At 36.1% G+C, this 25654-nt stretch overlaps 1 protein-coding gene and 1 pseudogene across 2 annotated transcripts in view; one reads left to right on the top strand and one right to left on the bottom strand.

The window, feature by feature from the left end:
- The window catches only part of MLLT3 (MLLT3 super elongation complex subunit), a 303624-nt gene that overhangs the window by 233211 nt on the left and 44759 nt on the right, over positions 1–25654 (top strand). For both annotated transcript variants that reach the window (XM_004446755.4, XM_004446756.4), the window contains exon 5: positions 5475–6182. In XM_004446755.4, the coding sequence (XP_004446812.1) occupies positions 5475–6182 (708 nt within the window). The remainder of the gene's footprint in view (positions 1–5474; positions 6183–25654) is intronic.
- On the bottom strand, positions 2287–3090 carry LOC105744718 (rRNA-processing protein FCF1 homolog pseudogene; annotated as a pseudogene).

The following is a 25654-nucleotide window of genomic DNA, read 5'->3' as shown; positions in this document are numbered from 1 at the left end:
CTATACTCGTGGAGGACTCTGTGCCTTCTGGCTTCCTTGCCTGCCCCAGCCTCAGGAGTAGGGAGACTCTTGAGCACCATCTGAGTGCCTCTGGACCGAGTAGGCTCGGCTATACTTCTACAGTTATCTATAGGCAAAACTCTTCTGGGTCTAGTGTGGGGCCCACAGCAAAGCAAGACCTGTAGCAGTAGCCCTCTCACACTCCAGATATCCATGAGCCTATGGCCACATTCTTCCAAGCCCATGCTTGCTGGTCCCCAGAGCTGACTGGTCAAGAAAAGTAAATGGTTTGAATTTGTGCTTGAAGAGAAGGTAAGTCAAATCCAAGACTCTTTTCCCCCAGAATCCTACCTTTTTATACTTCATTCATACTTCATTCATTACTTCATTCATAGCCTCAGATGGTATTTTAACCCTCTGTGCCATTTATCATCTATCTAATGACATTATAGAAAAGACTTCTATTTTGGAAGCCTGTCTTTGACTATCATGGTTTTCCCAACCCCCTCATATGCATATAATCTCTTGAACTATTGCACAATTTTTAGGGAATGTTCTTTTAAGATGCAATTTAGACAAATAAGCTCTTTTGGGAGAGTATATTTGTCCCAATGCAAATTTCATTGAACAAAATGTAAGTGATCTGAAAATATTGCATGACATTGAAGCCAGTTAAAGTGGGACAGAGACCAAAAATAAGAGGATAGTTCGAGGGAAAAACAGGAACAGGAGAGGGAATCTGCTTTTAGTTACAGTCATATGTGGAAGCAGACATAATAAAAACATGGAAATCAGAAGCCATATATAACCAAAAAACTATTCTGGTCAATAGTTGCAATCTTTTCCTTTCCTAAACCATCTACTGGAGTTGCTGACAAGTAGTATTAAAAGAGATGATATATTAAAGAGACCAGTTCTTCTAAAAAAACTTAAAACAAGGAAGCATTCTGTAGAATCTGATTGGATAAGAAAATACTGTACCCTATAGCCCCAGGCTAGCACAAATACATGTATATTTATATTTAAACGGTCATTTGCCTTAAATATTTGAAATTTGATATATGTATAGTGCCTTCATTGGTTGAATTGCTTCATATCATTTGTCCTAATCTACCTCAGGCAAAGAGAATTTGAATTATACAGCATGTGTAAACTTCACATTGAATGGTAATTAATCTGTATTACTTAGTGGCATTTAATGAGCTGTTTTTTTTAATAATCACTAAGATTTATTGAATGACAGTTTACTTGTACCAGGTCTGTTTGATTTAATCCCACATTATCAGGATTATTTTGAAGATCAAACAAAACATTTTAAAGAGCATGCAGGTAAGGCACCACATGGTTATGTAGTTTGCCTAATTTGTACAAATATTAATTGGTAGAATCAGGATTCCAATCCTAGCAGAATGACTCCATACTATCCAGCCTTCTAATGCAGTTTTTTAACCCACAGATCTGAAATACCACCTTCATAATAAGCCAAATACCCATAAATACATAGGTTTGTTTATGGACTTTCTATTCTGTTTCAACAGTCTATTTGTCTGTTCTTATACTACTTAGTAATTATCTAAAAATTCTAATTGCATATTATATTAATCACCCTATTTAAAATTTTGATAAGTCCCTATTGACCAAACCCTTTAGTATACCGTATAAGACCCTCTCCTCCCATCTTCTACCTCTGTAGCCACAGATATGGGTGCAGACTCATTCACCCCATTGTTTCCCATGTTAAACCTTCTGACAGTTGGCTGAATAGGACAAACACATTTATTTCATGCAACATTGGGCTTCCTATACCTCATCTGCTTTGCCTCATTTTCAGGGCAAGAACCTACTTTTTTTTTTTTTTTAATTTATTTTGAAATAATTTTAAACCTATAGGAGAGTTGCAAAAATATTATCAGCCCCACACAGAGAACTCCAACATAGTACCGACTCATAGAGATTAAGTCAAACACTACCACCTCTAGTATTTCTTCCCTCTCATCCCAACCAGATAGAAAGAAATCATTCTTTTTATGTTTATATCCATTATCCTACCCCTCCATACTTTTACCCGAGCATACTATTTTACTGTATTTATTCATTTACCTGTTCCTCTTCCCCACTAAAATATTAAGTCTTGAGGGAAGGACCATATTGTATTAAGCACCTTATAAGACCTTAATAAATAATTGTTGAATGAATATAAAACAAAGACCATCGAGTGAGCTGAACAGTCATCTGAGCATCTGATTTATATTAAAGAAAAGCAAGAGATTTTTAAATGATACACAATATTTTTCAGAACAGTATCAAAAAGGGAGTGCACCTAATGACTATAAGCTTATAACAGTGCTTATTTAATGAACTAATAACAGAAAGTCAGTAGGAGGAAGCAGAGAGACTTTGTTTTGGAAGGACTAGAACCAAGGGCTCCATAATCATCTGGCATCCATTCGGTGTTGTAACTATGGTTAGAAACGTATATGATAGGAACTCCATGGATCTTTCGTGTTCTTCACTTAAGGTCCCGATCATCTGTGGCCACAATATAACTCTTGTGCTGAGTCTCTGTACTAAGCAGTCATCTACATAGGTTTCCTTGTGTATGTGTGGTAATCATTCAAATCTTGGATCCTTGGCGATCCTTAGGGCCACTTGATACTTCTGCCCCAATTTCTCAGTTTCAGCCATGACATAGTCAGTTATACAAGGGATGCACTTGGCATATACAATCTACCATTGACTGCACTAAATCTAGTCTGGCTTTAATGGAAAAGTTGAAAAAGCTGATATCAACCAGAATGTGGCAAGGTGGGCCCAGCTGTTTATCATATTGGAAGCAAAAGCAGGAAGGGTGTTGGGACACTTCTCTGTCCTTGAGTGCACTGGATCTTTCTTTTCTTTCTTTTTAGATTTTAATCTAGCCTTTTCTTTAAGCCTCTCATCTCTGAGACTAAGCATTCACTTCATGGTCGCATACTTCTTTGCTTTCTTTGGCTTCCCCATGTTCACGCTGCTCTCCTTAATGAGCATTTTGAGGTGGTGGTAATGAGAGGGGAAGGAGCAAAAGTGGTGGGGTAACTTGCTTGTACCAAGATTGGATTTGAGGGGAACAGATGTAGCTCAAGTGGTTGAGTGCCTGCTTTCCATGTACAAGGACCCAGGTTCGATCCCTGGTACCTCCTAAAAACAAAATCAAACAAACAAAGAAAAAAACCAACTCTCACTGGGGAGTAGATCTAGCTCAGTGGTTGAATGCCTGCTTCCCATGTACAAGATCCTGGGTTCAAGCTCCAGTACCTCCTAAAGAAAGAAAAAAAAAAGATTGGAATTGGGGTGAGTGAAAAGGTAGTAGTAAACATGAGAGTAAAAAGTTATTAATTTTCTGGAATTTTGTACCAACCATTATATGAATGTAATTGGGAAAAGAACCTAATTACATTAGGTAACAGTGTAAAATTTTTGTCAATTTTTTTTCTGGTGCTAGAATGTTACTGTTGTTTTAATGCCTAACATTTGTAAATAGACTGTTAGATTAACAATTGTGTTTTTTATAAGTTGCATTTATAAGAATATGTGTAATACTTCATATAGGTTGAATATTAAACAGCAATAGTTGGGTGTTCTAGAGCCATAATTAAAATGCTGGTTGCAAATTGCTAAAATTCAGTGAGTCAGCAAACCAATTAAGATGGAAAAAAAAACCTCAAGGATATTAGATTTCAAAATGTTCTTCCTTAATTTAGTTTGTCCATTATACTTTATTTTAATTATTCATAGTATTGTTTAATATGCCAGGAAATGTCTTGTAATAGCACTTATAAAATAATGAAGTTTCAGTAATATGAATTCTATCTTTAGTATTCTGCTTTTAAATCTCAGATGAAGATGTTTTGTTACGAATTATCTAGTTTGATACATAAAAGCATGTCTTTGCTGGGTAACTTTATACATTTTAGAATTTTGAAAGCAAACGCTCATTTGAGAAAGTAAATGGAATGGTTTAGTATATATTACTTTGTTGTTGAACAAATAGCACAAAAATTTTTAAGAAGAAGAACACATTCCTATTAACATAGGATGATATTTCATTTTGGGATAATAATTTCTGATGCATATGCTTGTATTTTTTTTGCATATATCCAATATAGATTGTTCTTTTAAGTGAAAAACATATCCACTGCCTGCTATCTTTCCTATATTATGTCAGATATTTAAGGAATACAAACTTTGTTTGCATATCTTTGGGTTGTGAGTGAGTTAGAGAAAAAACTTAATAAGAATGTCTGAATAGGTAATTTCTAGTTGCAAAGTTTGGACATTTATTTATCTTTGCTTCCACTAGGAGGTAGAAGAAAAAGCTCTTCTTTTAGTATTGATATACATTTTTGCATATCCAGATGAATTGACTTCTGTTTCTTATTCTTATGATTAATAGTAGCAGTTCATAGATATGGTAAGTAGGGATTTAGATTCGTTCCTAAACAGAAAGGTTGTATATTCTGCAGTATTTACACGAGTGAAAAAATTGGAAACACATTTAAAATGGGATAGGCAGCAACTAACTCCTTTCTCATGTTACACAACAGGAATTGCTAAAAGTGTTTCAGTCCATTTGACTTTCAGGTGAAATCTTTATTCTGATTTAGATATGTTCTTTTTCTTTTGTCCTAGTTGGTGAGAGATATTCCTTAATTGATATATTTTGTATAGCATAAAAGTATTTTCCTTTTATCTTAAATTGAGAATTATTTCCATTCTTTTTTTAGGCCTTCTGATTCCTTATATTGAAAAGCCATTTAAAGTTTACCATCACCTGACCTTGCTATGTGACGCTGGACTATTTTTCTACCTGCCTTTCAATCTTGTGCGGTAGCTGGTTGCTATTTCCCCAGATACAATCAGTGCTTTGCTGTCTCATTGTTATAGTTCATTTCTGGTTCCTGGTCTCCAAGTAGCTGATGTTCTTCTCTTTCTAGTAACCACCTGCTTATCCTCCAGGACCTAGTTAAGGTGTTACTTATCTATAAATTTATGAATTCCTCTTTTCCCATACCCCCAACAAAATTAGTCCCCTCTTTTTGCTGTCATAGTACTTTACAGGTGGCTTTTATAACCACTATGATCATAGATACATTGTTGCTCCAGAGTGGGGGCTGTGGGTTGTCCATATTTTTATCTTCTAGGACAAGCATTTAGTTAACATGTGTTGAATTGACATGTTTTAAACCCCCATGTTTCTAACGATAAGGAAAACAGCTTGCCTCATTAAATTTCTTGATAATAGTAACTCTCACTATGTTTCTCACATACACTATTCCTACCTCCCACCTGTTATGTAGTTGTAGCTAGTTTATATAAACATTAGTTTGAGAGTAATCAAAGGATCCTTTATGCAAACCAAATTCAAGAAACTTGGCTCGTGACTCTTGATTGATATTTAGTTTTGAGGGTTGCGTTTCTTTCTTGCCTTTTTGCAGGACCCTAATAGGAGTATTCACACCAGCAGCAGCAGCAGCAGCAGTTGTAGCAGCAGCAGCAGCAGTAGCAGCAGCAGCAGTAGCAGCAGCAGTAGCAGCAGCAGCAGCAGGAGCAGCAGCAGCAGCAGTAGCAGCAGCAGCAGCAGCAGTAACAGTTTTTCAAAGCCTCACAAATTAATGAAGGAGCACAAGGAAAAACCTTCTAAAGACTCCAGAGAACATAAAAGTGCCTTCAAAGAACCTTCCAGGGATCACAACAAATCTTCCAAAGAATCCTCTAAGAAACCCAAAGAAAATAAACCACTGAAAGAAGAAAAAATCGTTCCTAAGATGGCCTTCAAGGAACCTAAACCCATGTCAAAAGAGCCAAAACCAGACAGTAACTTACTCACCATCACCAGTGGTCAGCAAGATAAGAAGGCTCCTAGTAAAAGGCCCCCCATTTCAGATTCCGAAGAACTCTCAGCCAAAAAAAGGAAAAAAAATAGCTCAGAGGCTTTATTTAAAAGTTTTTCTAGTGCTCCTCCACTGATACTCACTTGTTCTGCTGACAAAAAACAGATAAAAGATAAATCTCATGTCAAGATGGGAAAGGTCAAAATTGAAAGTGAAACGTCAGAGAAGAAGAAATCAACGTTACCGCCATTTGATGATATTGTTGATCCCAATGATTCAGACGTGGAGGAGAATATGTCCTCTAAATCTGATGTGAGTAGTCTTGTTGATTTCCCTGCTCTCCCTTATTTCAGATAGCTTCATGACAAATAGTGGAGAAATTCAATGTTGAACCAATAAAATGGTAGCATGGAAGTAAATATAGTGTAGAAATGAGTCTCAACTAATGGAAAAAAGGAAATGAAATCACTGAGGAATCTACAGATTTTCAGTCTGTGAATAAAATTGTTAAAGATATATTCCATAGTATTATAATGAATCATTTGAATAGCAGCAGAAAAATGTAGATGCTCATTAGAGCTTGGTTATTATACTTTTCAATGATGGCTGATTTAGGAAAGTGAGAAGAATGCAATAAAACTTAAATATGAGGGAACATAAATTTTAACATAAATTCAAAATAGAAAAACAAAATATTGGGATGCAACCATAATATTGATCTTTTGATCTGTGGAATGAACTAATTTGTTTATATAGATGGAAAGCTGATGATAGTATTTTTTAAACAACTTTATTGAGGCAAAGTTGATGTAACAAGAAACTATAAGTTTAAAGTATGTAATTTGGTTAGTTTGGACATATGGATACACCTGTGAAACCAGGTGACTATTTTGAAAATGATATATTTTAGTTTGTTCTTTGAATGTACAGCCACTGATTGGAAAGGGGTGGAGTGTGTGTTCTTCATTACAAGTTTTGGCTGATGGGTAGAATTATTCTTTGTGGGTGCCCAACTATCTGACCATCTAACACCATTAAAAAAAAAGCTCTTTGAGGTTGAGATTTAGACATATAGTTACAGATATCTCAGACTTGGAACAGATTTTTAGATTATTTGTCCTAACCTACTACCTATGTAAGAATTCTTACACTACTAGAGACAGGACTGTTAGTAATTCAAAAGGTATTTGCTTCTATTTCTGAAGAACAGATATAATTCACTGTGAGTTTTCTCCTCCTCACGTTTTCCCTGACTTTGGCATTCTTCAGTCACTGTTTTGGGTAGAAAGCTAGCCAGGGTCAGGATATGATGTCAGTACCCCTAGTAGTCTCCTTCCCCACTGCTTTCTATGGCCAATATTGGCATGTTAATAGATCACTTTGGAACAGAGTGGCTTATAAAATACTGGAGATTGGGTAATTTGTTCCAGGGTTTGAAAAAGGCTTTATAGTGATGGTTCGTGGAATGGAGATGAGAGTTGATGGGGTTTATCCCTGTATCTCAAACATTCATTTATGCTCCATTGCTTCTTACTTCTCCTCTTAAGCAGAAACTTATTCTTAAAAAAAGAAAAGAAAAGAAAGAAGCTTACTCTTAATGCAGATGCTATTTGAAACTTTTCTGTATGTTTGCCTTGATTCAAATTACCCTGAAATATTCTTTGATGCTGTTGGAGTATGATTAATCTATCAAGATTGTCAAGTTTAGCAACTTTGTTTTTCCTATCTTCTGAAAGGTTGAGATTCCCAACAGAGCTTTTCAAATTATGGGTTGTGATTTATTGATGAGCCATGAAATCAATTAGCATGTCATCATAAGCATTACAAATAAAATCAGAATACATTGTAATTATTTTGGGTAAGTAAAGGTTTGTGATAATTTTTATTTCAGAGCAGACTGTTTGTTTCTTATAGTAGCTCATGGTTAAAAGTTTGAAAGGTACCTTTTTTAGAATGTTTGGTGACTTGTGAGAGGATCAAATAGCATTCATAAAGCACTTTTAAATGGTCCTTCTATGTGAAATTATCACAGATGATCTCACACTTTAGGTAATTTTATTTATTTTCCTTTTGTTAACTCTTGCTCCCTCCTTCTGTATATGATTTACATAAGGTATGGCTTTTCTTTTAATGAAATTCTTGACCAACTCAGTGTATTTATCCAAAGTAAAACCTTGAAAAAAATCTTCTGGAATAAAGTGAAAATTTTAATTTTTGATAATACATAGTGAATTTTCAACACAGTACATGATATATTAGAGCCACCTATCCAGTGATTATTACAGGAGTTTTTGTGATGTGCTCTGCCTCTCTTTGGAAAGAAAGCCCCTGAAGACTGTTGGGTATTATCTGGATATAAAACCCAATGAGTATACTTACTTTATCAGTCTTCTGATTATAGTGATACTCTTACTGTTACTGCTGTTGGTTTCTTTCTCTAATTGTATCTGATACAGCAGAAGTGAATAGATAAAAGTGTTTTCAAGTAACCAGTGCCCAGAAGAATTCTCTGTGAGCAGAAGAGCAAAAGAGATAGTTGATCCATGCTAGTGGGAAGGTAATGTATTTCTATGCTGAGTGTTGCTTAGAGAGAGGCAACATTTGAGCAACAAGGAGGCTCCCAGGAAGCAACTCTTAGGCACCCTATAATACTAGGCTAAGTTTCGATTTTAAGAGTGAAGGTTCATACAGCCATCAGAATCAAGGTCTGGTCAATGGACCATCCTCCTTCACTTGTCATTACCCTTGTACTCAGGGAATTCTTGCTGATCTATTAGAGAATGTGGCAGAGCTCCCCAGGATGAGAATTTGATTTTCCATTGGTTACTGTGTAAATTTCCACCCATCATGATAATGCCCCATGAACATTTGAACACATTTATATGCCTTATATGTATGCCAGGTGAACTTCCTCCCATGTATCCCCCATCACTGATATCCTGCACCAATGATCCTCCCCTGCCACGATTGTAACTCTCCTGTGATCTAAAACTTCTTCAAAAATGAAGCCAATACCACTGGATGGAACGTGGGAGAGTGTGGGCTATGGTGTGGACCACAGGCCATGGGGTGCAGTGATGCCCAGAGATGTACTCACCAGATGCAGTGGATGTGTCATGATGATGGGGGAGAGTGTTACTATGGGGGGGAGTGTTGGGGTGGGGGCAGTGGGGGTGAATGGGGACCTCATATTTTTTGAATGTAATATTTTTTAAAAAATGAATAAATAAAATTTTAAAAAAAATGAAGCCAATAAAATAGCCAAATACAATTAATAATAAAATGAAATAATAATGGTTTTAAAAATACAAACTAAAAAAAGTTTTTTGAAAATAAAAAAATAAAAATTTGGGATAATAGTAATGACAAATATTAAACAATTTTTTTTGACATTTTTGCCTTTCGTTACTGTAAGATCTGTTGTCCTATATGTACAGTGACATTTTCTTCTGTCTTTTTTTTTTTTTTTTTCATTTTGTCCTCAAAGAAGTTTTAGGTTACAGAAAAGTCACATACCAAATATAGGGGATTCCCATATACCCCAACATCCTCCCCCTTTCCTCCCTTCCCCTATTAATAACTTTTTATATGTGGATGGTACATTTGTTACAACTGCTGTACATTGCTACCAACCATGGTAAATGGTTTACATTTTGTACTATACACTTTTATAAACTTCGATGCAATTCAGCATGGGCTATATCCATCAGAGCAAGGTCATGTAGAACACCTCCATCTCCCCCAAAATGCCTTCTGTGCCGTCTGGTCTATTCTTCCTTGCCCCTCCCCTTGGGACCCAAGGCAACCACCAGGCTTCGCTCCCTGAAGGACAAGATGCATAGGAACATGATTCCCAGGGGTGAGCCCCCCTGGCACCGAGGGATTACTATCAAGCACCAACTAGCAAGCCAACTGGGAAAAGAACTTGACCAAAAGGGGGACAAATAAGTTATATGGCTAAGTGACTTCAGAGTGAGTCTGGAGGTCATTTCAGAGGTTATGCTTATGTACATCTCAGCAGGATCTCTTTGACTGCCAAAGTAGGCTCTACCCAACATAGTGGGGCTCCTGAGGGCTCTGGAGACATCCAGACACTATAGTCATTGCAGATAGCTCAGGAGTTTGGTGCCTTCCCAGTTGGCCCTACTTTGGAGTTTATGCTCCCCAGGGTGACAGAGTTGGACTCAGCTGTGATTTCCCTACACGTGGCTTTTCTGTCCTTCTATTTGAACCTATAATTAGGACTAGAGGTGGAAGTTTTCATCCCAAGAGACTTAAATCTTTGGGCTGTCCATGTGCCAGCTGGGCCCTGAATCTCCATGGAGTTGTGACACTTACTCTCCAGTTCACTGGTCTCACCCAGGACAACTCACTTAGAGGTGATGATGGACAACTACAGTAATGAACTGAAAGAGCCTAAAACTACAAGCAAGAGAGTCCCATCCGTCAGCCCTATGGGATCACAGGCCCCTCTCAATTAGACGTGGAGTGGACATCACCATCCCAGAACCCTCAAGATTGGAAATGAGCTATGGACTAAAGTAGGCTTACTGGTATTCTACTATAGACTTATTGTGATTCTAGCAGTGAAAGAAATTATATCATTGATGTGGAGGCAGTGGCCACTGGAAGTTCTGAGGGCAGGGAGAGGGAAAAACAGGTATAATACGGGGACAGTTTTGGGACTTGGGAATGACATTGCAAGAACAGGTGCAGGCCATTATAAATCTTGCCATAACCTACAGAATTGAACAGGAAAGAGTATAAACTACAATGTAAACTTTAATCCATGCTTAATGGCAATGCTCCAAAATGTGTTCATCAATTGCAATGAATGTACCTCACTAATGAAGGATGTTGTAATGTGGGAAAATGTGGGAGGTGTGGAGAATGGGGCATATGTGAATCCCCTATATTTTTTATGGGACATTTGTATAATCTAAGTATTTTTAAAAATATATAAATAAGAGAGATAGTTGAGATTGTTTACCCAATAATCAAGAGAGCCTTTGTTTGGATTTTCTCCTACATGGCATCCCTTCTGTGGACAAGAAGGGAAGGAACAGGAGGAAATTGTAAAGGAAAACACTATGCAGCCTGTACCCTCAGCTCTGTCAGTAACTCCTTTGCTTTCTTGGGGCAAGACCCTGGCATTAGCCAACTTCAGGATTCACCACTCATGTTATCCTCACTGTGAGCATGTCTTCATCTGAGTGGGATCAGATGACCTGATCTTTCTGGGGTCCTTCCAGCTTCATTGTTTGAACCTGAGCCAGATTTATGTTCATTTGGGGGGAACGGGGTTGGGGTGGCAGATCAGACAAGTGTGAAATACTACGAAGGGCTATGGAAAAATATTTATTTACTTGGAGTGTCCGTAAAGAAAACATCATGCCTCAGTACAGTTTAGTGAAGAGTTTTTTAAAGGCACTTTTCCATAATTAAGTTAGATTTCAGGTTATACATAAAAATAAAAATAGGATAATTAACATGGATCAGGAAACATATAATCAATTCACATGGTTCTTTTTCTATATTAAAGATCCAGTATCACATGAAAATACATCAATAATTTTTCCCTACAGAGGAATTCCAAAGGTGGGGGATAAGTGGTAGGGAGGCAGAAAGGCTGTTTTACAGTGAGTGAGCAATTAGCAAAGACAGAAAGTAAGATAGGGAATGTTCTTGCTATGTCCATGAATGTTAGCTTGAAGAGTATTTTATGTTCAAGCACCTGAGTAATTCCCATTAGAGTCTAGCTGCTCTTGGTTTAGGATTTCACCTCTTTGGAGCCACAGTGGTCCCCTGAATTTAGGAAAATGATTGTTCTTACTACTGACAAACATTAATGAATAGGTGAAAAGGGTGAGGGTCTGAATATATCAATGTCTACTAAAAATTTATAATTGTGGCTCTTAATTACTTGTTTAAACTAAAATTGACAATCAGAGAACCCAAACACCTTTCACCACTCCTGTAATTTCCAAGTTTCTGTTTGATTGATTGACTGATTTTTTTCCTTATGGAACTCTGCTTCTAAAGGGAAGTGTATGAAATTAATCTTGTTTTGCAATACTAGGAACTTTTGTATTCATAGCAGAGAATGAGGACGAAACCAGTAAATAAAATCAAAGTAAATAACCATTTATAATAGGATTTGATTATGTTAGTAATTTCCTTATCATTGCCTTCCCTTTTTTTTTTTTTTTGGCCTTTCTTTGTAGATATTTCATTGTAATTTAAAATGAGTGAGTTAAAACTTTTAGTTATCTTTCCTTGAAATTGGGCAGATTATATTTGGTAAAATGTTACATATATCAATTTGCAGGTCTTTGGATAATTTTGGCCTACTTACCTAAGTGTTTTCTTGGATAAAATCTTCTTAAAGGAGAAAGATGAAATCTTATCAGTTGGTAGCTTTTACTCAGTGGTGGGCTGGTGATTCAGATACAGGCTAAATACTTCAAACTGCCTTAGCAAAAGTTCTTTCGAAAAGAAAAAAAGGAAGGCACAGGAAAAAGAAAACTTCCCTTCTTTTGTTGTGCTTCATTTCCTCCCACCCCACCCTGTTCATTGCCCTGCTTAAACTGTCTGGAGCTGGCAGTAAACGTCCTGCTGTTGAAGCATTGGCCTTAGGTTTTTATGTGATGGAAGGTTGTCAGAGAAGGCAGTCAGAGAAGAAGGTCTTTATTGTGTTTTCAAAGTGGCTTTTTAATGACTTGTAATTCCATCACATGCAAGTGCTGTAAAGTCTCTAAGTATGGTGAGTGAGCAGCTGGAGAGGCCATTCATTAAAGGGCTACCCTGGCTCTCCTGGGGGGTTCTCATTCTGGGCTCCTGTTCCCTGTGCTTTTTAACTTGAGGTAAAAATACTTGGAGGGTTGCAATTCTTCCTGTGGTAGATTTAGTTCAGTAAAGACCGTTAATTAAAACAATCGAAAGAGAGTTAACTTGTTAGGTGCATGCAGATATGTCATCTGACACCCATTCTCTAATGATTTTCTTGTTGATTTTCTGTATTAGATGTGATCAGATTGAGGAGGATACAGTCTCTCCAGCAAGCTATTCACATATTCATCCACATTTCTGTCCTATTCCAAAAAGAGATATGAAGGAGTTAAAAGAACCTTTTTATAAAAAAACGAATTAGGGGCACTTTTTCCTTGTTTATTCTGTACTATACTAAACCTGGTGTGGTTTCTCAATTTTTTAGTTAAAGTAATTCCTTAGAAGCCTTTGGATAGCTAAGGATTGTGAACAGACAGGGGAGCTTTATTATTGCAGAGTTGATTATTTGCTATGAACAGTTGCCAAAAACTCAACATTTTCACTCATTTGTATTAAGCCAGTATCTCTTTCCCATTAAATTCCATAAGCCTTCTAAAGAGAACTGCATGTCCTAGTCAGCACAATATTGTTTTCTTAATCTAGGACCCATGTTTTTTATATGATTGCCCCATCTGCCATCTTTAGATACAAAGCCAAAGACATGACTCAACACTCAATATGATCTTTGCAAGACCTGCTTTACCATACCATAGTGATTCCTTATAACCATGGCTAAACTTTTTTTGGATGCTGTACTATAAGCTACTCACCATTCTAATCACTTTAATGTTTTAACTCATTTAATCCTCAATACAACTTTTTGAAATAAGTGCTAATATTATCATCCTTTTATAGGTGTGGAAACTGAGGCTCAAACGTTAAGAAATTTGTTCAAGGTAGCCATGTTTAAAATGGTGGAGACAGGATTTGATCCCAACATCATCTGACTTGGTAGGGAGTTTTAGGGTAAAACAAACCTTATTATTCCATAAATTCATATTTAAACTTCAGAGATGGGAGAGCGGGTATAGCTCAGTGGTTGAGCACCTATGTATGAGATCCCGGGTTCAATTTTCAGTATCTCCTAAAAAACAAAACAAAACAAAACAAAATAAAACCTGCAGAGATGTACTTCAAGAAGTTGGTATCACTGTTGTGATAGCCTCTAATGCCCCATATCCTTGTTCCATTTATGATTTTTATTTCCTTGACCTATGGAATTGGGCTCCACTGGCTGTCTTCAGGAAATGATAGGTTCTCCTCATGTATTATAACTTCAAACAGTCTCTTTAGTTCTGGGTTACATATTATCATAATGTATCATCAGCACTTTTTCCATGCTCCCAGAATTTTTCCCACTTGCTTTTGCATGGGAATTTATGTTTAACAGAGCTGAGCTGCAATATCAAGCTTTCCCAGAAGGTGCCACCAAATAACAAGCGCTGTCTTCCAGTTTGGAGATTTCCTTACTTTTGAATCTTTTATTTACATTTTATAATCTCTCTAAATTATTCAAAATGTAGATGTACTTTCTTTGAGTTAAGAGATAAGTTATGCAATGGCACAGGAAAAAGGTGTTTTTCTTTTAGTGTCTATGTACTTATTTAACCAAGTCTGAGAAATTGTTCTCAGCAGGTAACAATTTATGAGTGCAAACTTTTGAGGCAGTGTCAAAATCCACAAAGAGAAGTCACTCCTAAGAGGCTTCTTTAGGTCACTAAAGGTGACTGCACAGTGAGATGTTCACAGATAAAATCAAAGATTCTTCTATTATGCTGGAAAAAATGGAGAAGCATTTACTGCAGTGTTCGTAGATGACAGATTTTATTTTGCCTTTGAATTCTGAAGATAGAGGATGGGGGCATGGTGGTGGGGTCTGGGATAGGGAGAAATATTTAAAGTCAGTGACACAGAAAATAAAATTCCTTGCCTTTCTTAGTCATGGGTCGGAGTGAGAAATGTTTGTATGTGGCCCACAAAATTATTTTAAATAAATGAGGTATTTATTTAATTTGGGACCTCAATGTTTAGAATCATAGTGCTTTAAAAAATTAAGTTGCTGACACTTGCTTTATTAGGTGGCCCTTCTAATTAATAAAAAAAGATATAGAAGACAGGTAAAGGGAAAAAATGATAAACATTCATGCCACTTTTAGTAATTAAATTTTTTTCTTCTAAAATGCTTCTTAATTCTAATATTCTTTGATTACTTGAGTGACGTTGAATATCATTTAAAATTATGAAATAGGGTCTTTCAATATACAAGCACTGTACTAAGTGGTACAGATGGTACAAAATTAGGATTTAAGCTGAAGGAAGGATGGCACAGTTGGTGAAGATGAGGGTTGGCATGGGCAGGAGGGAGCAACCTGGAAAAAAACAAACAAACAACTGACTACAAATGTAAAACAATTCTGTATAGTCCTTACTGAAAATGAATAAAGCTCTTATAAGTGAATCCATCCAATTATTTATCAAACTACTTTATTGGGAATGAGAGAGTCTTACTGAACTCAACTCAATGAGGAGATAGCTTTTTCCTGGAAGGGGCAGAGCTAGAATTTGAATCCAGGTCTGATAAAGGCCAAAACCCAAGCTTTTTGTTCTGTCACTGATTAAGCCTTGTTGATAGAGAAATCACATCAAATTAAAGTCACCATGATTCTGAGTAAACCCATTTGAGAAAAACATTTTTCAAATTACAATATTAACTTTCCTACCATATGGCTTCCTTTGACATTTTGGAAGGGGAAAAAAAGAAAAGAAGAGACAAGACACAAATAAATAAAATCAGAAATGAGAGAGGGAACATTACCAATGACCCCGCAGAAATAAGATAGATCATAAGAAGATACTATGAACAGGTGTATACCAAAAAACTAGACAATTTAGACAAGATGGACAAATTCCTAGAAACACATGAACCACCCACACTGACATGAGAAGAAATAGAAGACTTTAACAAACCAATCACAAGTGAAAAGATTAAAACAGTCATCAAAAACCTCCCAAAGATGAAAAGCCTGAGACCAGATGGCTTTACAGGTGAATTCTACCAATCATTAAAAAATGATCTAATACTGATCTTGCTCAAGCTCTTCCACAAATTGAATGTAAAGAATGCTACAAAACTTATTCTATGAAGCCAATATCACCCTAATATCAAAACCAGATAAAGATCCTACGAAAAGAGAAAATTATAGATCATTATCTCTAGTAAATATAGATGCAAAAATCCTCAACAAAATACTTGCAAACTGAATCCAAAAGCACACTAAAAGAATTATACACCACAGTCAAGTGGGTTTTATCTTAGGTATGCAAGGGTGGTTCAACATAAGAAAATCAGTTGGTGTAATAAACCACATCAATAAATTGAAGAAGAAAAATCACATGATCCTCTTGATTGATGCAGAAAATGCATTTGACAAAATACAGCACTAGCACTCTTTCTTGATAAAAACACTCAAAAAATAGGAATAAAAGGAAGCTTTCTCAATATGGTAAAGTGAATATATGAAAATCCTACAGCATTGCACTCAACAGTGAAAGACTGAAAGCTTTCCTGCTGACATCAGGAAAAAGACAAGGGTGCCCTCTGTCATTCAATAATGTGCTAAGAGTTCTAGCTAGAGCAATTAGACTGGATAAAGAAACAAAAGGTACCAAATTGGAAGAAAAAAGTAAAACTTGCACTGTTCTCTAATGATATGATCCTATATCTAGAAAGTCCTGAAAAATACGCAACAAAGCTACTAGAATTAATAGACAAGTTCAGCAAAGTGGGAGGATACAAGATTAATACACGAAAATAGTAGCTTTTTTATTACTATGGTTGACAAAAGCGGGGAAAATTCCATTTATAATAGGGACTAAAATAATCAAATATTTAGGAATAAACTTAACCAAGGACATAAAGGACCTGTAGTCAGAAAACTACAGAACAGTGCTACAAGAAACTGAAGAAGACTTAAATAAATGGAAGGACATTCTGTATTCCTGGATTGGAAGACTAAATATCATTAAGATATCAATCCTTCCCAAACTAATTTACAGCCTCAATGCAATCACAGTAAAAATTTCAACAGCTTTTTTTTTTTGGCAGAAATTGAAAAGCCAATTATCAAATTTATTTGAAAGGCTAAGGGGCATAGCCAAAAATGCCTTAAAAATGCAGAATAAAATTGGAGCACTCTCACTTCCTGACTTTAAAGCATATTACTTTAGCTATAGTGGTAAAAACAACAACAACAACAAAACCAACAAAACAAAACAGCATTGTACTGGCATAAAGACAGACACGTTGACCAAAGGACTGAATCAAGAAATCAGAAATAGACCCTCACATCTACAGTCAAGTGATTTTTGACAAGGCAGTCAAGCCCCCCCAGCTGGGCCAGAACAGTCTATTCAACAAATGGTGCTAGGAGAACTGGACAGCCATATCCAAAAGAAAGAAAGAAGACCCTATCTCACACCATATACAAAAATTAGCTCCAAATGGATCAAGGACCAAAATAGAAAAGCAACAGCCATGAAACTCCTAGAAGAAAATGTAGATAAACGTCTTCAAGATCTTGTGGTAGGTGGTAGTTTTTTTACAACTTTAGACCCAAAGCACGAGTAACTAAAGAAAAAATAGTTAGATGGGACCTCCTCAAAATTCAACACTTTTTTTTTGTATCTCAAAGGACTTTGTCAAAAAGGTGAAAAGGCAGCTAACTCAATAGGAGAAAATATTTGGCAATCACATAATCTGATAAGGGTTTAATATTCATGATATATAAAGAGATCATGCAATGCAACAATAAAAAGAAATGGGCAAGGAAGCGGCTGTGGCTCAATTAGATGAGCTCCTGTCTACAATATGGGAGGCCTTCAGTTCGCATCATGGTGCCTCCTTGTGAAGGCAGGCTCGCCTGTAGGCTGCAGAGCGCCACTCGGCCCACAAGTGCCACAGGGTGCTGATTCAGCAAGATGATGCAACAAAAAGAAGGGATACAAGTGAGAACACAGAACAGACTGCAGCAAATGGACACAGAGAAGAGACAGCAAGCAAGCCACAAGGGGGAGGGGAAATAAATACTGACACAGAAGAACATACAGAATGGACACAGGGAGCAGACAGCACACACACATACAAAAAAGCCACGGGGGGGGGCATTAAAAAAATGGGCAAAAGACATGGAAAAAAACAGTTGTCCAAAGAAGAAATACGAATGGCAAAGAAACATATGGAAAAATCTTCAACATCACTAGTGATTAGGGAAATGCAAATCAAAACTACAATGAGATAACATTTTACACCTATTAAACTGGCCACTATTAAAAAACTGGAAAATTGTAAGTGTTGCAGAGGATGTGGAGAGGTAGGAACACTTATTCACTGTTAGTAGAAATGTAGAATGGTATAGCCACTGTGGAAGATGTCTGGCAATTCCTAAAGAAGTGGAATAAAGATTTGTCACATGACCTGGCAATTGATATTGGTATATATTAGTTATTATCCAGAAGAACCGAGAGCAAGGACATGAACAGACATCTGCACACCAATGTTCATAGCAACGTTATTTGCGATCGCCAAGAGTTGGAAACAACCCAGGTATCCATTAACTGATGAGTGGATAAACTGTGATGTATATACACAGTAGAATATTATGCACCAGTAAGAAGAAATGAAAATCATGAAGCATATGACAACATGGATGAACCTGGCGGACATTATGTTGAGTGAAGCAAGCCAGACACAAAAGGACAAGTACCATATGTGCTATTATAAGCTAAATATATTGTGTAAACTCATAACTAGAATATAGGTCACCAGAAAATAGAATGAGGGTAGAGAATGGAAAACTGAGGGTTAATCTGTGCAGAATTGGTATAAAAAGGTTGATTGTAAGTCTGTATAAAAGAATAGAAATGTTGAAAGCACATCGTAGCATGTGTAACTAGCAGAGATTTTATATGGATATGATTGTGGTTGAAAGGGTAAGTCTAAGGTCATGTATGTTACTAGAAGGGAAGCTAAAAAACGTAACATGGGACTGTATAACATAGTGAAACCTCATTTAAAATACAAATATGTGTGATAATACAGATATAAGAATGTTCTTATAAAATATAAATACAAATATACTAGAGAGAAGGAAACAGAATAGCAGCTATGTATGGGAGTGGAAACAGATTGAGAAGTGATAAGTTTTGTTTGTTTTCTATTTTTTTATTATGATTATTACTGGAATAATGAAAATACTCTAAAAATGATTGCCGCGATGACTGCACAACTATGTGATTATACCAAATACCATTGATTGTACACTTTGGATGGATTTATGCTTTATTAATATTCATCAATTAAATTGATTTGTTTGAAAAAAGAAATAAGATATTTGACTATGAATAATGGGTACAGGAAGACTTAGGTATGATTTCTGAAATGCATATTTATTCATGTTTCCTGTGCCTCATTTTCTAAGAAGCAGAAAGTACTGACAAGCTGTAGCGCCTCAGAGTCTATTCAATGGGACTTGTTCACTAGTGGACCATCTTAGTAGGTTGTTTTACATACCTCATTCTGGGGGAAAGGATACGGTCAGTGTTACTGTGAGAGCTGCTCTCTAATGTATTGTATTGTCTAAAGGTTGCATTCATGAAGGACCTGTAAGAAGGACGTTAGAACTCCCTTGTCTTAGAATGTAGCTGTATCTGGCTAATAAATTACCTCTGTGTTTCCAGGAGGGATGGGAGATAGTCAAAAGAGCACACACTTGGGATCAAAAGGCTAGACAAGTTTAGCTTAGTGTGGTGAACTATTATTGTGGTTTCTAATAATACCTGCCTAATTAGATAATAGTTGAAACAGTGCCATTCAGGTATTAGTTCAAGCAAAAATAATAATGATGTCATCGATGAAGACTTTCCATTTTAAGAATTGTATTCTGTGAAGACTTGATTTTGATAGTTGTTCTTGTTAAGATTGAGAGGGAAGCTGTGGTATAGGAAGTGATTTGTAATCCGTGGCCAAAATATCTTTTTAAATTCCTGCATGTATTTTTAAAATGCCATTTTCCATTTGGCCTAATTTTAGATTGTGTTGGGAATGAATGCAGAGTCTTGTTGAGAGTCCACACTAGTTTAAAATTTTTTCATATCTGACAAATTCACGGTGGACCTGACATATTTTTCAGTGCTATGAAAAGTTCTCTTAATTTTCACATGTCCTCCCCTTTCCCATTATTTTACAGGATTGCTTTTATTAAATGTGAACACCAAACTTGTTGCTAATCTTGTGATGGGTTATTTTAAAGTTCTGGGTTGTCTGATAACCTTAGGTCAGAGTCAGGCAGGGTCAGCACACTTACTCTTGTTTACCTTACAGAGTTTGCCTTTACTGTTCAGAAACTTTCAGACTTGCAACAAGTCCCCTGTCTGCTTTTTGGGATGAGTCATTTATAGTCCTTGTGTAGTGTAGTAAAACTAATGAGTTTCATAGTTTTTCCAAAAATCAAAGGTTTGGTGGAATGGTGGCTTCTTATGAACTGCCCATCTCTTTATCCTCATCTACCTATGGGCATATTAGTAGCCACTTGGTCTCTCTTCTTTCTTTAGAGAATCTTTCCAGGGTTAGTATATGCTTGATTTTTTCCTTTTGGTCATCTATTATTACGGAGAATTTGAACTATACAGACTAATATAACAACACCCCCCTCTTTCATCACTCAGCTTCAACAATTACTAACTCATGACCAATCTCGTTTCATCTATAGCCCCATCTACTTTCTCCTCCCCAGAAGAATTTTTAATCAAATCTAAGAAATCATATTATTTCATTTGTAGATATTTCAATATGAATCTCTAAAAAATAGCGACTTTTTCAGAACACAACTAAAATCCCATTATCACATTTAAATGAATCAATAATTCTAAATATCAAATATCTAGTCATTGGGCAAATTTCCAGTAGAACCAAAATGTCATAAATTTCCTTTTTGTGTTTAGAGTTTGTTTGCTTGAATTGGTATCCAAATAAGCTCGACATCTTGCAATTAGTCAAAACTGTTTAATTTATAGATCTTCCCATCTCCCTTTTTTTTCACATGAAAGTATGAGGAAAAAAATTGTCTTATAGAATTTCTCAGTTTGAATTTTGCTGATAGTGTTTGTGGTATATTTCCAATAAATTAGTCGTCAAAATTGGAGGCATGGTCAGATTCAGGTTAGTTTTTTGGTTTGTGTTTGTATTTTGGTTTTGGGGTAAGACTATTTTATGGGTAGAGTTGTGTTCTTTTATTAAGAGACTAATCAAGTAAGGTTATCCCTTTTTGAGTGTGATATTAGCACCCATTGATGGCCAAAGTCTATATTCATCAATTCATTAGGGTTTACAATTTGGTGGTATTTTAATTCCATCATTCTTCTTCATTTACTAGCCAGAATTTGCCTGTAAAGAGACATCCCCCCCTCACTGCCTTTTGTTTAACCAGTAGTATAGTGTGTATAGGAAAGGTAAGACGTAAGTGCTTGATTCTTTCCCTTTATTTACCAGTTTTCAGAAGAATGAGTTTGTTCCCTAGCATTCTTCAACAGTGCCTAATTTTTTAAAGCTTTGCTTTTAAGATCTTCTTTAACCTGACCTTTCCACTCTCATCTTTATTTGTTTTCCTTTATACTTTAGTCACCCTAAAATATTAGAAATGCTGGGTCTCTTGACAATTTCATGCTGTTTTATGTCCTGATGAAATACTCTTGGTCTTTTATGACCTGGTTAACTTTCACCTTTCTTTGAAGCTTTTCTGAATAATCTGTCCCACCCCAATTAATCCTTCCCTCTATTGTGCTACCTCCATTAACAGTCTATGTGTACTTTGGCTATATACTTATTCTTTCACATTAAAGTGTTTCTTTCCTGACCAGTGGAATGTTTTGAGAGCAGACGCTGTCTCTTAATTATCTCATTCCCCTGCTCTTTGCACAATGCCTGGCATTTAATTGGTGCTCAACAAATTTGAGTAAAGAGTACAATGTTGAATGTATATATGTATTTCTCTATTATGTGTTTATAGATAAAGGATTCTTAGCTATAACTATATCTGGGTGATCTGGAGATGTGATCTTTGGCTCCTCTGTGTTAGACAGCCACAATGAGTAGGAGAGCTCTCTGCATAAACACAAGTCTCAACTCCCTCCATGGCACACAGTCCAGGGCATAAGCCATACTCGTGCAAATAAGTTCAGGCAACAAGATCCTGGAATAAATTGGAGGCCAAAATAAGCAAGTCATATAAATTGGATTACACTTTACCTGCCTTTGGAGCCATACCTCTGTGTTAGAATATGTAATCTGGCCGAGGAATATGGAGCTCTTGAAAACTCCCACAGAAAGACCAGAGATTTTTTTTTTTAACTGATTCTATCATGAAGAGTATTAAGCCACAAAAATAACAAAGGGGAGGCAAGGACCACAAATTAATCTTTAATTGAGACAGCAGGGGTATGTCAGAGTCTAAAGTCCCAAAACGTGCTTCTGTATTTTAGAAAAGCAAATCGTTTTCAGAGAAATTTCAATAACAGGATGTTGAAGTGAAAGAAATTTCTGCCTCCCTATTTCCTATAGGGACTGTGCAGAGGCATGATAACATGAAAGTTATACGACCACCTTGTTTTTGCTGTCTTTGTGGTCATGAAATATGATTATATTCCCTCTGATGTTTATATGTGTTCTTAAAATTATTGTAACTAGTAAAATACCACTTGTATACTGTATGAAACTGTTTTTTTCCCCCTTTCTGTTTCCACAAGTTGAATAATGATCAAGACAGATTAGCTTTGTTAATTACCTTAATTTGGCTGTTAAATATTTAGTAAATCATCATATTTGAATACCTGCAACCAAACAATTTACTGTTTATTGTATATGTGGAAGAAAGAATGAAAAACAATCACAAAAGATTAAAGTTCCTAACCACAAGGGGCAAGCATTATAAAAAGGGAGTTTTACTAAACAATAACACGTACACGGAGGGAAACACGATGGGGAGGATGAGGGGTGTGCAGTCAGCCTCCTCGAAGAATTAGTGTCTTAGCTGTGTCAGTCCTGGCACTTCTATTTACAATTATATATTTAATTATACTAACTAGAGACTTAATAACATCTCTAAAGGTGGTTTTTCAAAGTCTGTGTTTACCCTGTGCAACAAAAATTATAAGTGACCAAGTATATTTTATCATTTGTGGGAGATTGAGTCTATTAAAAGAAAAATAATAAAAAGAACTGAAGACAGCAACCATCAGTTTAAAAGAGAAGGCTGGAAAGAAAAGTATCATCATAGCCATCTTCTATTAGCTTAAGGAAAGACAGAGCGTCAGCATATGTACTTTGAAACCTTACTAAGGTTTCAAATTTATATTTCAATGTAAATATAAATTGTTGGGTTACCTTCTATGGTGTTTCTGGGAATCCCCCCTAAAATGGAATCTGCATGTTGGTGGGCCTGCATACTCCCCTTCAGCCCAGGCTTTGAGTAGCTCTGTATGTTCTGCAACCAAAAGAAGTTCATTTAGTACACTGATACATGGCTTTTCTTTTTTTAAAAAAAATACTCGTGTTTGTCCTTGGTTGGCAGGTGTTCTCTTATAACTTCTTCTCCTGCTGGTTCAATTGTACATTCACCAACCAGTCAATGTAGTTGTTCTCAAATATTTATATACATTTTTAGTAGTAATTACCTTAGTTATATAACTATAAAATGTTTTATAGGCCAATAATATACATACAAAGTAATTGTTTTTATGAAAATTAAATTAACTGCTTTATAAACCTGAAGGGGATTTTGCTGGGGGAAAAATGCTTTCAAATTAAGTATGAAATACCAAGGGAAGAAATCTTAAGAATCTAGAAGGTCTCTGCATTCTTATAGCTTTGCAAATCTCTGCCTTCTTGCTACTAGATGGTGATCAAAGATAATGCATTAAGGATGTGATTTATGTAAAAAAGACTTGTCAGAAACCCCACTTAAAAAAATCTCCTTGGGCCTACATCAAAAGATTGGTTGATTGTATGTTTAAATTTTAAAGTAAAATATTTAAGAGGTGTGTGTGTGTATTTCTGTTTTACTGAAGATTCCATACCTTAACTGACCTTTCTTGTTATCTGACCAGGTAGGCTTCAGGGTACTACTGTAAAGTTTTAGCCTACCCTATAATTCTAGCATCTTCCCTTCTGAAGATGCCTACTCTATAGTTCTAGCAGCCTCCACCTGACAGATCTCTTCTAGACCCAAACCTTGACTGGTCTTCACCTATGACTCTGCCACCTTTTCCTTGGGTTAAGATGACCCTTACTCTGGTGATAGCAATCTTTTGCCTTTTCTTTCTCCCATTATTCCATTGTATTAGTGGCAATCTTATTCATACTTCACCTCTTACATAGAGCATTTTCCAGGTGAATTTATGGTTTTTCAGCTTTGGCAGCATCTATGCCCATCACCACTTCCCTTCAGCGTTAGTATGCTCATGTAAATGTACTCTGGACACAGGGTTCTGCTGATGACTGCAGTGTGTTGGGCCCAGGAGTACAGGTTCTCTGTATTTTGGTGAGAAACACAGACCATATATTTTTGTTAACACAGTGAAAAAACTGGTGCCCCAGAGTCTAGAGACTCCAGGTCTGACAGTAATACTAGCTTTGTGATCTGGAGCAAAATACTTAATCTCTTTCAGTCTTAATTTCACAATTTCTGAAATGTGAGCAATATTACAAAATCGTTCCTTGGATAAAATTAGTAGTGCTCAGTACTTGGCACATAGCAGTTAGTCTGTAACTGTTCGTGGAATCTGAATATTTCTAAACTAGTTTTCTTTTTCATATATAATGTGTATACAGATAATGCCTATTCAGGGATTGTTTGGGTGGTTAATTGAAATATTTGCATAAAGGACTTCCAAAATTTTAAAACGCTAAATGCTGCATGAAAGCTGTTAATGAGATGACTCTATCTAAAAAAAATAATCGAAAATATGACTTATAATACATATTTTATTTTGTTTAATAGCTTTTGTTCTGCTTTGGTGTGAAATTACCATTATAGACACTTTGTTCATAAGTGTTAGTTAACTTTTGCCCAATATGTTCATAGTTTATCTTGTTTTCTGACTTGGATTGTAAATTTTGGAAGTGAGGATTCTGCTTTCTCAGACAACAAGCCTATGTCTGTCTGGACCACGGCATCCTGCCTTTGGAAAATCCTGTTGTACTGTTTCCAATGGTTTCCTTTCACCTCTTCACCTGGTGCTCTGCTGTTGATACCTGTGTCGGCTTTTCAGCAGCAGAAAGCCTATCAAAATGCAGACTTGGCAAACATGTTTCAATCCATCTAAAAGCATGTGATGTTCTGCACAGGAAAGATTTATTTTGCTTACATTGTGTGTGATTGTGAGCCATGTCAGTAAGTCAAAGGAAAAACTTTTCATTATTACAGAAAGACAGTTAAAAGGTATTTAACCTAAATTTCTTTTCTGAATACCAAATATCTTTCCAGGAGATAAAGATGCCAAGCTTTTTTTCTGATTAGTTTGTTACAGAATGGTGAACAGACAGCCATGATCAAAAGGCAAAATGATTTTGCATTAGATTCATAACTGCTTGTTTTAAAGTAGCTTTAAAACTTACCCTATTAGTACCTTTCAAAGTTGCCCATAAAATGCCACTTTACATCTGGCATCAAATCTATTAATTTGACAATTATGAATATGTAGGAATATTTTTTAAAACTCCTGTGGTCCTGTAAAGCCTCCAGGCCCTTATTAGCTGAAAAATTTTGCCTTCTGCCAGGGCATGGAGCCAAGGTAAGATCCTTAAGGAGATAACATTTAGCATTTGAAATAATAATAATGAACGAGAAGTCCGCGTGGAGATTTCAAGTTGTTATCCATTTGAAATATCTAGTGTGGAGTTGGAG

This window comes from Dasypus novemcinctus, chromosome 8 (genome assembly GCF_030445035.2).
Source record: "Dasypus novemcinctus isolate mDasNov1 chromosome 8, mDasNov1.1.hap2, whole genome shotgun sequence".
Lineage (NCBI taxonomy): Eukaryota > Metazoa > Chordata > Mammalia > Cingulata > Dasypodidae > Dasypus > Dasypus novemcinctus.
This window is presented reverse-complemented; position numbering and strand designations above follow the sequence as displayed.